General features: G+C 44.1%; 1 protein-coding gene across 1 annotated transcript in view; it reads left to right on the top strand.

Annotated features, from left to right (window-relative positions):
• The first annotated feature begins 91 nt into the window (after positions 1 to 91).
• LOC146176170 (dihydrolipoyllysine-residue succinyltransferase component of 2-oxoglutarate dehydrogenase complex, mitochondrial) overlaps positions 92 to 13,817 on the top strand; it is a 45,455-nt gene continuing 31,729 nt past the window's right edge. Inside the window, exons 1-3 of the mRNA XM_084582502.1 lie at positions 92 to 197; positions 4,174 to 4,207; positions 13,624 to 13,669. Of these exons, the coding sequence (XP_084438628.1) occupies positions 108 to 197; positions 4,174 to 4,207; positions 13,624 to 13,669 (170 nt within the window). The 5' untranslated portion in view covers positions 92 to 107. The remainder of the gene's footprint in view (positions 198 to 4,173; positions 4,208 to 13,623; positions 13,670 to 13,817) is intronic.

Raw genomic sequence — 13,817 nt, 5'->3', positions numbered from 1 at the left:
CCTAATTAATTTATTGTTGTAGCTTGTAAATTTGTATTCAATATTAGAAGTGTTTGTAAACTCATTTACCAATCTGTGGCTCCCACATAACCGCAGCCTCTAGCAACATGGCGGCGTTCGTAGCATTACTGAAGAGGGGATCTCTCCGTACTATTTACAAGTTTAAAATAGTCAATGAAAGTCATGACGCCCTAAAGGTAAGGGACACGATGTGCTACCATAATGCGTTTCTTTGTGCACGAACTATTTATCTGAATATTTGTCCCGCCAACAGCTGTGCGCGCCATGTGCCCCCCCCTTGAGCAATGACCTTAGAAGTTCATATCAGTGTCCTGAATTCGCTTTTACCGGCGCGAAAATGTTCACTGCTTGCTATGGGAATTTAAAACCCCAATATCTGGCCCAGTGAACTTCTCTCTTGCCTTATTTCAGCTGTGCTGTGCTATAAAATGGCTTTAAAAGATTCGTTTGGTTAGCGAACGTCCTTGCTTTCTGGTTTCTGCATGCCAAAAGCGAATTAGGGAGAGGCGATGCTTTAGATTATACATCTTAAACTGTAAGCGCATGCTTGTCTTACTAAGTGGCTAATAAATTAACCGGAATCGCAGAATCACATAGCTGGGCGTGCATGCAGCCTACCTACTAGTTTCGAAGGCGGATCAATACTGCATTTGCCATCGACTTGCAGCCATACGTATTGTGTTTTCTCTGTATTTCAGCACTTGTTAATTGCTCTCGGCCGTAATTATAATATTTTTGTTACATGTAGTACTTAACCTTTCTATTTTAATTGCTTACCGGAACTTTAATATTTGCGAGCATACTGCTAGCTGTTCTAGAAAAAATTGAATGTATGAGTTGTGACCGAAATTTAAGTGAAATGAAGCTTTTCATTTAACGTAGCGATCATGCTTATCACTAATGTAAAGGAGAGCTAGATAAAGCAACTTATGTCTTTTGTTGCCATGAGGCGTGTTCTTATGACACAGTCATGCAAACCATTTTAATTCCAGGGGCCAAATTATGCAATGATCACATAATGATCTTATCAGGAGAAACTGTCACTAGCATGTCAATTAGCCTCAATTCTATAGGTTGATATTTCCACTGGACCAATAGGAGCTGGGCTAATTGGTCAGTTTCTGATAGGTTTGTGATGCGATTCGTTGTCTAATATGGCCCCAGCTGGAAATTCCTGAAGAATTGTAATGCCGTATTTGCATAACAATCAAGAATTTTGTTTTCTTTACAAGAGTGCTTCTAGTCTTAGGAGTAGCTATAAATGATGATGCCATATGATATTTCGTGCCATATTTTTTTCTTTCTTTATCTACCAAAATGATGAAATTTCTAGATTCCTTCACTGCAGAACCACAATTTCTGAGGCATATGGCACTATGCTCTACAGTTGATTTAATGTTAACTAGAGAAACCAAATTTCAAAGAGTATAGCACATTTGCAGTGCTCTAATTCTGGTGTCTTAGTAGCTCCTGGGAATTCTAAATTTGTACAAACTTAACCTGACCACTGCTGCAGTGCCTATTCTGCCTTTGGTGTTGGGTGAGACCTTTTGACATCTGTGCTTTGCAGGAAAACATGGGGACACATTTCCACTCTTTTGCATTGTGATGTTTAGGCTACAAGAATTTGCTTCCAATTTCTAACTTTTGTTGTGTGTGAATTCACTGGTATTTTCTTTGACCCTGTAAAAAGCGTGTTATACCATGCCCATTTTTTTGTTTTTCTTCAAAAGGTGTGGGGTCAGTAGTGTACTCAATGGTACATTTCGGCTTTACTAAAAATAATACGGTTGCAGAATAAGAGGTGTTCACCTGCGTCTCTGTATCCGACACTCTCTTGCTTTAGCACCCTGTAAAGCCTGATTTTTGTACAGGAAACGTCACTCCTGTCTGTACATACAGTTTTCGCAAAATTGCTTACGGTACTATTGTTGACAGCACAAGAGTTTCTCACGCAAATAAGATTAAAAGCAGGGAACCGAGCCTTCACCTTTTGAATATCATTCAGAGTGCTTTAGAATGAGTGCAAAATTTGCACTGTGAGATGCACTGCAATTACTATTGTCATCCAAGTGCCCACTGCTGCACACATCACTGCCTACACATTGTTGCCAGGGGAATCGCACAAACTCTGCCATGATAAGAATAAAAACGTAGTGCCTGAGTGAAGAGTAATAACGTCACACAAATGCCTCCTGCGGACGAGTGCACCTAGGTCCTGAAACCATGCTTTGTTTGCTTTTGATTGGGCTTATACATTGGTGCTTGTACCGTCTGTCGCAGAAGTTTGCAGCCCAACGCGCCGGGCGGAGGAGCAGTATCGCTCCCGAGAGGCGGCGCTGCGCCCGCCTGCGCGACCTGGTGACGCTGCTATAAAGAGTGAGGAGGCTTGTTCTCTTCCCCTCATCCCGCGGTTGATATCGCACATCTTTGATGTCTTTGCTCTCAGCCGCGCGATGAGGGGAAGAGAACAAGCCTCCTCACTCTTTATAGCTGCGTCACCAGGCAGCGCCGGCGGGCTCAGCGCTGCCTCTCGAGAGCGATACTGCTCCTCCTTCGCCCGGCGCGTTGGGCTGCAAACTTCTGCAACAGACGGTACATCTTACGCTACCCAAGTTTTCAAAAGAGTCATCATAGAAGATACCCATACTGTTATATTGCTTGTTCATAGGCATAGTTTCTGCTGAGCTCAAGTGATTTCACTATAGAGAAGGTTACACATTTATCAAGTATTTCACTGAAGTGTGTACCCATTAAAAAGTTGGTTAACCCTCGTGAATGTGACACAGTTCATACTCGGTATGCGCATATGTAAATCAAAGCCAATATACTGCTAAATCATTGATTTGGCATGCAGTCGAGCCCACTTATAATGAACTTAATGGTCACACGGATTTTGTTCATTGTATCTGAAGCTCATATTAGGTGGCCTTCCCTTATTTTAGCCCCTCAAAATAAAGACTTGAGCAAAAGTGGTGTTTAATTCTTTAAAGAGTCGCTTGCAAACGCCTTTTTCTTGAAAGCAGACACTATCAAACCCCTTTCTAAACTCTAGCGTGATCATATGCTCAGGGCTGAAGCACAGTCTGGGAACAAGTGACTTTAGTAATAGTGATAGGAAATGAGGCATTCACGTCATCTCGTGTTGGGTTGCCACTCACCACTTAGATATACATATAGAACAGTGCCAAAGCTACCACAATGCATGTGCACACAGGATATACTGCACGTTTCCTGTCTGCGCGCTACCTCCACACGGTAGCAGCGCAAAAGCCAGGGATCCAACTTTCCCAGCAACGCACATGGTTGGCCAGCAAGGCATACGTCATAATTAGTATTCAGACCACAAATTGAAGATGGCGGTTGATCACTAGCATTTTAAAGCTGCCCTTTTTGTTCACTTGCCGCTTATTTGTCTCCATATTAAGCATGTTACCCGACTGGGATACACACACACCAATTGTCCTTGTAACCTGCTCTATGCAAAAGTGGACACTTTCTTTAGTAAAGGGAGGAAGGGATGGAACCTGGAAGATGCGGTTTGGCCTCCGCATTGGCGGGAAGCACGCACCTTTCGACTGCGGTGGTATAGAATGTCACCAGGTTTCTCCGTTTGTTATAACCAAGTGGTACGGGCACAGTTGTTCATTTTATTCGAGATGCAGTACCATAGTCCTAATGGTTATTCTGGTGATGGCCCCACCTTCATTCGTAATATGCGACCGTTCATTATAGCTGTGTCCGTTAAAAGTAGGCTGGACTGCACTCTGATACCATGGTATAATAAATGTGTGCCATTTAAAGTTGATAGGTTGTTTTTTTAGTGAACGTGACCTTTGGGATCTCTGCAGGCTTTTGCAGCTCAACGTGAATTTAAATATGATTGCACCAAAGTGAATAGTGTGCATCTTACTCTTCTGTCTGCAGTGCTAGATTTGAGATCTTTTTGTTTTGCCATGCTTTGCTACACTGGTCACATACTTGCTAGAAAGTTGACTATGCAACAAGGTCGTTGCCTAAAGAAATGTTTGATGCAAAATAAAGGCACTAATAACATGCTGCTGTACCACCACACTTTGAAGGGTAATTTATCCCATGCTAATACATTGTTTTCTTTTCTGCATTTTGTGGCCCTTTTCCCATCTTTCGCAGATTCAACAGCTGCGACATTTGACCTCATGCACAAGTAAGGCATTTGGTTAAGATATTTTTGAAATCGCCATATATATTATATTTTCATGTTTGTCTGATAGTTTTTTTTTTTATTTGAAACAAGTTTGTAGTAAAAGTTGTAAACCTAGTCTTTCAAGAGAGATGTGCTAATAGCATGTAAAGTTGATAAGCGAAATACACAAATAACTGGTTCAAACGTTATACCACTGTCACATGGGCAGTTTCAAAGTCTATTGATTCGATGGAGGAACTCATTGGGGATCGGCCACTGCCACACAGTGGTTTTCAATGACTATTGAACTCGATCTGCATTGACTAAATGAGGTTTGCAAATGGCCATTGGAATGCCAAGGAACATTGAGCAGCTCCGCATTCACCTTAAGGTGAAACATAGGACATAAACTTAAAAGAAACAAACCATCTTCTGGATTAAATTATTTAGACCACTATAAACAGCTCGTCAGCTAGTTTTTCGGAAGTCAAAATGATCGCTCTAGAGAATGTGCGGTGTTCAAATGTAAACAAACTGACGCTGTTCTAGGTGTTGTTCTGTGGCAGTGTACACTTTCGCAGTATGGCATACATCAGCCTTTCGCTCATGTTCACCTTTTACTGCTTTTACTTTGCTTTGCGACAACTGCGACCAAGAAGAGCCCCCACATATGCTTCTAATGATAGCAACTACGAATGCAGTAAGACTACCGCCAAACTCTGGCAGCATTGCTGGTGCAAAATGAATGCGGCTATGGCACATTGTTTTTCGTCGTTCTGCCATTGCTTGCCTGTGGGTTATGTTGATCGGTGAGGTATTTGAACACCCTTCTCTGAGCGAACTTTCATTCAAATATAGCACTTAGTGTGATATCCGCCTCATATTATCCTATTTTACTTCATATTTTTACTGGGCGTTGTTACCCGTGGCGCCATCTGTCGGATCGCCCGTTCACTGCTCAATGGTCATTGAAATTTGACTTGTGCCAGCGGCGCATTTCGATGACCCTCGAAAATTTCAATTTCCATTCACTCAATGGGCATTCAGACTGCCTGTGTGGCAGAGGTATTATACTGATGAAACTATATGCATTGCACATTACAAGCAGCATTGGTCCAGAGAGTGTTCCTTGCTGTTTTGTTTGTCCTGGCAAACGGAAGCGCCAAGTAGTTTAGTCAAACACAGCGTGACCTTGTGAGTGACAGCTCAGAGGTACACCCCACTGTGCCAGCCAAGGAACCAAGGAAAAAGCTTTAAAAGTGCCCCTCTTTTCTGAAATCCTTGAGGCAGTTTTGTTGCTTCATGTGCAGACACTTCGAAAGGCATGAAGGGTGCCGCCATCAGAGTCCAAAATGTATTTATGGAAGATTAACGCAGAATTAAAATTGGAACATATTTTTTCTGGTGCTGTGGCTTAAATTTGTGACATTGGTGATTCTTTTCAAACATATCATGAACTGCGTGATATCTGGCAGAGATGCTTGATAGTGTTGATATGATTCTAGCTTGAGAGATCTGATACCATTGCCAGAGTTGAATTAATAATGGCAGTTAATTATATTGAAACATACCTATTACGAAATTTTGATACCTGGACGCTTAACAGTGGGGATATGATTCTAGCTTGAGAAATCCGGTGCCATAGCGGGAGTTGAATTAATTGCAATTTGTGTGGGGAAGCCTCTCGAGATGTGATTTTTCTTTCAATTTTCAAGCTTGTAGAGAGTAAAAATTGTTTGTCTGGTTCTTTCTGGTTATTTAATATTTATCCAGCACCAAAGGCATTCTTGTAGATGAGAAAAAATGAACTTTAAAAATTCTGCCGATCTAATAATGGCCGTATTGAAAAGGACCATTTATCGCAATATTGAAGGGAACGGTAATGTAGATTCGCAGCTGGAGTTCATTGTCGACACGCACAGTTTGCTCGCAAAATCATGCAATGGTGGCAATACCTGTGGTTCTTTTCTTGATTTTTTTTGTAGCTCGTAAAGCTCTGCCTTCGGGGAGGGCGAATTTTTGGTCGTTATAAAAGTTTAATCTGACGTTACAGGTCGACCTAGTTTGTCCTCGGTGTCTCTTTAAAATATTTTTGGGTCTAATATGCTCTGCTGACAGTTCACTTGAAAAAAAAGAAGCCGTGGTCAGAGTTAGAAAAGCAGCCCACCACCGTAGCGTTGTGGCAAGTTACATCATGTCAACCAGTAGACGTGAACATTTTCATTGACTGAGGGTAGAAATCTGTTATTCGGTTGCAGGCTTGAGTTTCTATTATTGCGTCTGGAGTAGTCCACTGGCTTAAGCTGAGGGATCTTCAGTTTGGTTTAAAATTCATCTCCAAGTTTTTTGCACTCCAAGCTGATTTCTTAAAGGCCAGTTGCACTTAACATACGTACGAAAATGTGTAGTGAAGAAAGTTTGGCAGCATAAAAACCCTTTAAGGCACCTTCTAGAAACTAGCAGATGTCACATACCTTTTCTAGAGCCATGTTTTCAGTTAGCTGGGGATGATTTTAAAACATTGTTTTGAGTTTGTTGTCTGTGGTAACAATCAGTGTCTGGATAAGTAAAAAAATTATTTCTTGCAAGCTAGAAGACAGAACGCAACCACTCATGGGATGTTTTATTGGCATCATTGTATTGGCGCTACTTTTACTAACAAAATCCTTTGCAAGGGTGTTGAGCATTTTGAATTTTTGCTGCAATGTTTAAACGGAAAATCAAAAGGACTAGCAAAAAAAACTTATTGCCCCATTCAGTTTTTGCTCTCGATGCATCTCTGTTCTGCGGCTTTTTGGAGTGTGTTGATGGTTGCTCGGCAACAAAAAATGTATTCATTTTTCAGAGTTTCGCATCTAAATATTGATTTAGCGCCATGATGTTGAGTGTCCCATTCTGCGCAAAATCCGGTAGCGGTGGGCATAGGGTTGTCGTCATCGTTGTGAGTGAAAAATTTGGAGCATCCCTCTGGCAGGTGTTGTTTGGCAGGTAACATTGCCGAGCATTGAGTAGTTGGCAGGTTCTGTGAGGGCATGAGACCACATGGCATGGAAGGGTGAAATGTGAACCGAACTTATTGGGACCCTTGGATGCCTTGTCAGACATGCTACTCCTAGACCACACAACCAGATTACATGCTACTTGGCTAAAACGGTGCTTTATATCTATATCGAGTGGTTGTTTAATGCGGCAGCTTACGACTGTATTCTAATGAGCATGAGTGAGATAAATAAGCACAAGTTAAGGAACTAACGCATACCCAAGTTGCAAAGAGCATGTATGCGGACAAGGATCCTCACGACGTAGGAGCCATTAATGCAGTCACATCATTTCCTTAAGATCGGAGCGTAAGTGTCCCCCAAATTTTTACCGCTGAAATCAAACTCGTGACGTCTACACTACAGAAGATTCTGGAGTTATCATATTGAAGTGAATATAAATGCAGCCTGTCCTCTGAGACTCGTGCCTAAACAGCTGTGTTGACGCACCGTGTCTTACTTGTCAATTTGGGCAGGGATTGAAACACCCGGGTTTCATTTTCTTTCTTTTCTTTTTTTTCCTTTTATAGCTTACAAGAGCTTGGTTTTTGGTTGCCAGCCAACTTCCATTTGTCGTCAGTGTCTCTTTCTCTTTAATATTTCTGCAGCATTCCAAAAGTAGCTAGGCTTAGCAAAGATGCTCTAGTTCTTTCCACGATCAAGGATGGTAGCGTACGCAACTAAACAGCTGTAATGAGAAACCTGACATGGAGAACACTTTGTTTATTTATGCAGGTTGTCATTTCTAAGTGGTTTGTGAAAATGTTCAGCAGGAATAGACTGTTTAATGGTCTGAGCAATGATATGCCCTTATAGGCACCTGTGTTTTCCGGTAGGTAACGAAAAGAAACTTTACTTTTAAAAATGTTTGTTGAGCAACCCAAATTTTGCTTGAATTTGGATTAAAAGATGGCAGCTGATCTGTGTCTCAAAATCTAAAAAATTAATAATAATAATAAAACCTTTGATATCAGAGCCCTACTGGCAGTTTGCCGTTACGTAACTAAAGAAACTTTGTGTTTGTTACATCAAATATCCTGCTGAAGATGCCGTTTGGTGAAGCTCGTGTTAAAGTCAGTAAAAGCCCTGCCTCATGACTGCATGAAGATTAGAGTACTGTATAGTTAATCAGCATCAACCAGGCGCTAACTTGGTCTTTCCACATGGGGCTACTGTGTCTGGGAAGTGAAGGCCAACTGTCCAATCAAGCCATTATGGTGCTCTCTGCTTTTTGCAACATCGGGTTTTTTAGTGCATTTGTATTAAAGGCCCCATTCCCAAGAAATCTCAGTGTTGGCATTGGGATTTAAAATCACAGGGATCCCTTTGGCAGGTGGCAGCAGGCAAAAGCTGACCATTTTTGCAGGAGTTTCCAACCTGGGCTCCTTTTTTGAGACAGGAGTAGGAAATGAGAATCGAACCCTTAACACTTGGATCCCTTGTCAGGCATGCGGGCACATTCCTACGGCTCGGTTATGCGAACCGTAATATCTGTGTCTGGTGATATTTCATACAATGTGGTAGTTCACTACTGCATGCTGATGAGTGTACTGTCACCCGCAAAAGTTTGCGGGATCTCCAGCGCGTGGCTGAGTGGCGGGAAACTGCATTCCTGCGCCATCTGCCATCAAAGAGCACGGCGTCGAGGCTCACGGAAATGGCACGCCAGGGGCGCTTCGCGCATGCCTGTCCTTTCTTCGCTATCAAGCATGTCTCGTCACTAGCTTCCCCGTGATGCGCTTTTGCCACTCGCGGCAGCCGCTGATGCGCCGCGTCATCATCGTCGCGTGTCTGCTTTGGCGGGTAAGATGAACGACGAAGCAAGCCGGTGTGTTTTGCTCGACGCGCAACGTTGTCACGGGGAAGCTAGTGACGAGACATGCTTGATAGCGAAGAAAGGACAGGCATGCGCAAAGCGCCCCTGGCGCGCCATTTCCGTGAGCCTCGACGCTGTGCTCTTTGACGGCAGATGGCGCAGGAATGCAGTTTCCCGCCGCTCAGCCACGCGCTGGAGATCCCGCAAACTTTTGCGGGTGACAGTACTTGTGGTAATAGAGGCACAAACTAATGGATCAGTGATGAAGTGAGCGGCTAAGTGCATGTACCTGACTTAGGTTTCACAAGGGAGCTATCACATCAAACACCTAAAGGTGGAGCTCGAGTGTGCCCCAATTATTTTTTGTTGTTGTTGTTGCTGGTTGGTTTTGTGATCACTATAAAAGTGGGCAGTGTTGGCACGTTGTTGTGATGTGAACATGTCGCCTGTTGGGATGGTGGCAGCTGTGAAGGCAGGAAACAGTGCTACAACTGTGAAAATCTCTTCCTGTCATAGTATATTAAAAAGTCATAGCGGTTCGGCTATCCTTAAACCAAGTTTCACGAGGGTAAGCCATTGGCCGCAGTTGCTGCTGCCACTTCGATCTTGGCACATTTCTGCACTTGGTAGCTTCTCGACATTGCGCTAGTCTGGTTTCTTCTCTTTGATTAGTGGTCTCGGCAGCCTGTTTTGCACAGCTTAGTTCTCTGTCTTTAGCAAGAGTGGCTTCCTGTAAGCCACGCCACCTCTTTTTCCCATGCCGTGTTGGATTCGCCTGACACTGCGCTTGCGCACCTCGCCCACACTTGCCCAGATGGCATATTTGTACGGCGCATCTACCTTGGTTAAATTAAGGTGCGGCACAGATAAAATTCATGATGACGATATTCAGTGCGCAATGCGAGAGTGTTTTAGAGTTTTACTATAGGAATGGTCGGCTGCGGCGATAGCGTAGGGTTCTCATGCTTAACTGATCTATTTGTTCTGGCATGGGTTCAAAGCCCAGTCATCGTAATGTTTTTGCAGCGCAGATGAAGCTGGCACATGTGCAGTAGCTCACGGAGGTAATGACCTTGGAAAATTGCAGCTGTAGGTCTTGCACTCTAAAATGAATTTTTCACTGAGGCAAGTTTGTTTAGTCGTGCCAGCCATTTTCATATTTTTCATATGGCAGCAGCCTGCACACAGATGGTCGCAGGTCTTTCCTGCAGTTACAGGAAAAAATAATTTGGATTTGTTCTTGCAGCTGTATCTTTTTTTTAGCTGTGTCTTGACTTTAGGAGCTGTAGCTCTCGGTTTTTTTTTCCCCACAACATACGAGGATGCATGGCTTATTAATAACAAATTTGGCTTTTTGTAATCATGCTGTCTATTCATCTCACTTTTGTGTTGACATCCGGAGTTGCTATGCAAAGATTGTGCTTAACGTCTGCACAGGGAGTACTACACTGGGCTCTTAAAGCCTGTATCGAAAAGACACTGTGATGTTAAAAGTCTTTGCGGCATAATGTTTACTCTCACTTGTTTGAATAATTTTTTTTAATGTTAAGCTAAAAGTGTCTTTAGCTTTAAGCAGAGTGTCTTAGCCCACAGTGGCAACATATGATTTGAAGGCAACCTACAGTAAAATACAGTACAGTACAGTGCAAAGTAGAGAAAAGTAGAGCGGAATACCAGCTGACAATTTCATTTACACGTGAAGAAAACGCCTTAGAGTTGCAAGTGAGTATAAGTTATCAGCCATGTACTAAAATGCACCAAAATGTTGCGATCAAGCTAGTGTGTATGAATCTGCGTGCCAACCCCCAACTGCTAGAACTCAATATTATGTGCGCCTGCTGTAAAGCTGTGCAGCCACCCTTATCAGCTGACCCTAATCTTGGGGCTCGCCAGACAATGAAGCAAGACATGGCCATGTTGTAAAGATAAGGATCAGGAGACTGGATACGTGTATGCTGGCTACGCTGTCACTTGCATCATAATCTGTCTGTGTATTGAGTCAAGCTCCAACTCTTGAGAGAATCGCCAGTCACGCACTTTCTTTCATTTCTTGCAAGTACTGAGATTTCAGCGTACAGGTTATAGGGTGTCTGTTGGTTGATATTGATTCAGGTCTTTCACCGTGGCATGAATTATAGCCTGCCATATTACTTTGGCGCATAAACCTTCAGTTTTGTTGCTTGATGTGCAAGAGTAACATGTGCATTTCTTTTCATATCTGCATCTATGGCTGCAGCAGTTCTGGAGCTTTTGCCTTGGCAATACGTACAAATAAAGGACACACACTGTTGCTGTTACATTACAGTGGATGAAAAATTAGGAATATTCATCAAATCTCTGGCTCCGAATTGAGAGTTATTGGCCACTAGAATCAGTGTGTGAATTACTGACATGTAAATGACAGGTTGGGAACACAGCATATTTATTGCGTGTCCATGCGATCAGAGCAAGTGAGATTGTTCAACACATTCTTTCGACCTGTAATGATGATGGTCTTTGGTTAGGACTTCGCGGCTACACTCTTAATAGCTTCTGTGAAGTGACCGTCTTTAGGGGGACAAAAATGGCTAAATCATATATTTTTCTGGTATGCCATGGCATGTTCATTCACTGCATCTTGGAACTATTTGGGGCGAGGATAGTGTTGTTTCAATCTGCCACTCATGTGAGCAAGTGTACGTTTGGAAACTGACGGGGCAGTAGAAGGCATGAGGTGAAATCATTTCAAATTTGTGGGGACCCAAGCTGTCGCTTTTCATGCTCCCGGGTCTGCGGACCACATCCATCCCACAGCCTCTCGGTTAACAGCACCAAGTTCATGCAGACCAGCTCTCAGAACTTAAGCCAACGCCGTCACCAAACTTGCCTCGGCGTAACCTTTATCAGCGGTTTTTTTCTCTCTCTCTCTCTCTCTTTTCACGACAATGATAATCAAGAGTCCACAGGAGACAGGAACGTACGCGGGACAGAGACAAATTGGATCGCCCGTTTTCTGTTTCCCGCAAACGTTAAGGAGAGTAACGGCTTGGTATAAAGGTTGCGCAGTAATATCCTCTTCCTCTTATCTCCCATGTTTCGTCTTCAATTTGTTTCCTCCGTCACTGCTTCCGTAACGATGGAGTAACAGATTCATCACAGCCGTTGGTCCTGTGGGGCGGCCCTTTACCATGTCCCGCTTGCGTCGTCCGGCTTATCTCTTCCATTTTTTTCTTTTTTTTTCTTCTTGGCGACACGAAGCGAGGCTGAAGGAAGTGTCCAGAGTCGTCCCCTGATGGATGGCGGGGTGCCTGCTTCGCGCACTAGCGCCAAGGAGCATCCGTTGCGTGTTTGTCTGCCTCTGTCCGCGGTATAACGTCTGCAGCGCCACCCTGCGTCGTCGTCGTCGTCCGAAGAGTTTTTCTCGGTCCCAGCTGTGCTCGGCGGGGGTCTCTGTTTTGCGGCTGGGCGGGGCCGGTTTTGTTGTTCTAATTAGCGTGGCGGCGGTGGCGACGCTAATTTGAAAGGATGATGCACCGCCGGCTGCACCCCTAACAAGAATGAATCGCGTCCAGCGGTCGCTCGCCGCTGCGTACACCGTACGTTGCAGACATCTGCTGCTGCTGTTGCGGCTGCGGCTGCTGCGAGGCGAAGGAGCCCGCAAGGAAGCCTTTGCACGCTCAGGGAGCGCGGCTCTTGCCAGATTATGTCCCGAGTCACTTCATCGGTGCTCTGTGCCTTGTTTGTTTTGTTTTTTTTTTGTTTGTTTGTTCTTTTTATGCGAGAAAAGTATTTTTTTCTAACTTTCTCCTGCATTCTTTACCCCTTGACGGCAGCTTTCTTTCTGACGTCCGTCGTCTCTGCAGCTGTGGCAATCCATCATCGTTAGCTACGTTTGCGACCTGTTTTCGGGTTTTGCTTTGCTCATCACAGAAACTACATCGAATCTGGGCGCCGTGGCTTGCGGTTGCGTAGCGCGCAAGTGTGACCTCGGAAGGGAAATGGGTAACGAGGGGAACGAACTAGGGAAACTGGGGAACAGTGCGTGCTCGAATCTAGCTATTTCTATTTATAGGCCCTAGTTTTAAAGCGTAGCTCTTAGCCGCCCGTTCCTGGCTTGACGCTGTGTCGCTGTTAGCGGTGGGCAGGAGGCCCTCTCACACTATAGCCAACCTAGGCCGCAGGGCTTGGCCTCCCGCAGTCCGCTGTCGGACACCCGGAACACAGACGTCTCGGGCAGTCTGGTGAATGGAAGCGTTGGGATCCCGAGGGACCCATTAACGCAGTCACGACTTACACTTAGAGGCAAACCTTAAAGGAACGTAGACAGCAAATTTTGGTTGCATTTTTTTTAACGATGCGAAGACGTCCCTGTATATGGATCACCACGTAGTTTTCGCTTACAACCGCTAATTTATGATTGAATTTTCTTTTTGATGCTACCGATGGTCTCCTTCTCTGTGTGACAGTATTTTCCAGTCGAAGATGCTATCAATCGTCTCTATGACTCTTTGTGTGACAAATTTTGTTCCTTAGTCTTCGTTTCCCGCATCTTACGTAATCGTGTATTTTCCGCCATCTTTTTTTTTCCCCTCTCTCTCTCGCAGGTGCGAGGACCCCAAAGCGGCACCAAGTTCACAAGCACACCTCGAGGTGAGTCTCTCTCCCTCTCTCGAATGATGTGTGAGAGGTCTTGCTGTAATGGCTACCAGGAAGAAATGACGCTCAGCTCGCCTTTTGTGCGATCATTGAAGGAGAAGTTAGCTCTAACGTCTTTTAAAGACGAAAGCGTAAGGGAGGC

The sequence above is a fragment of the Amblyomma maculatum genome, chromosome 10 (genome assembly GCF_055883805.1).
Source record: "Amblyomma maculatum isolate TAMU_Amacu chromosome 10, ASM5588380v1, whole genome shotgun sequence".
In the NCBI taxonomy this organism is placed as follows: Eukaryota; Metazoa; Arthropoda; class Arachnida; order Ixodida; family Ixodidae; genus Amblyomma; species Amblyomma maculatum.
This window is presented reverse-complemented; position numbering and strand designations above follow the sequence as displayed.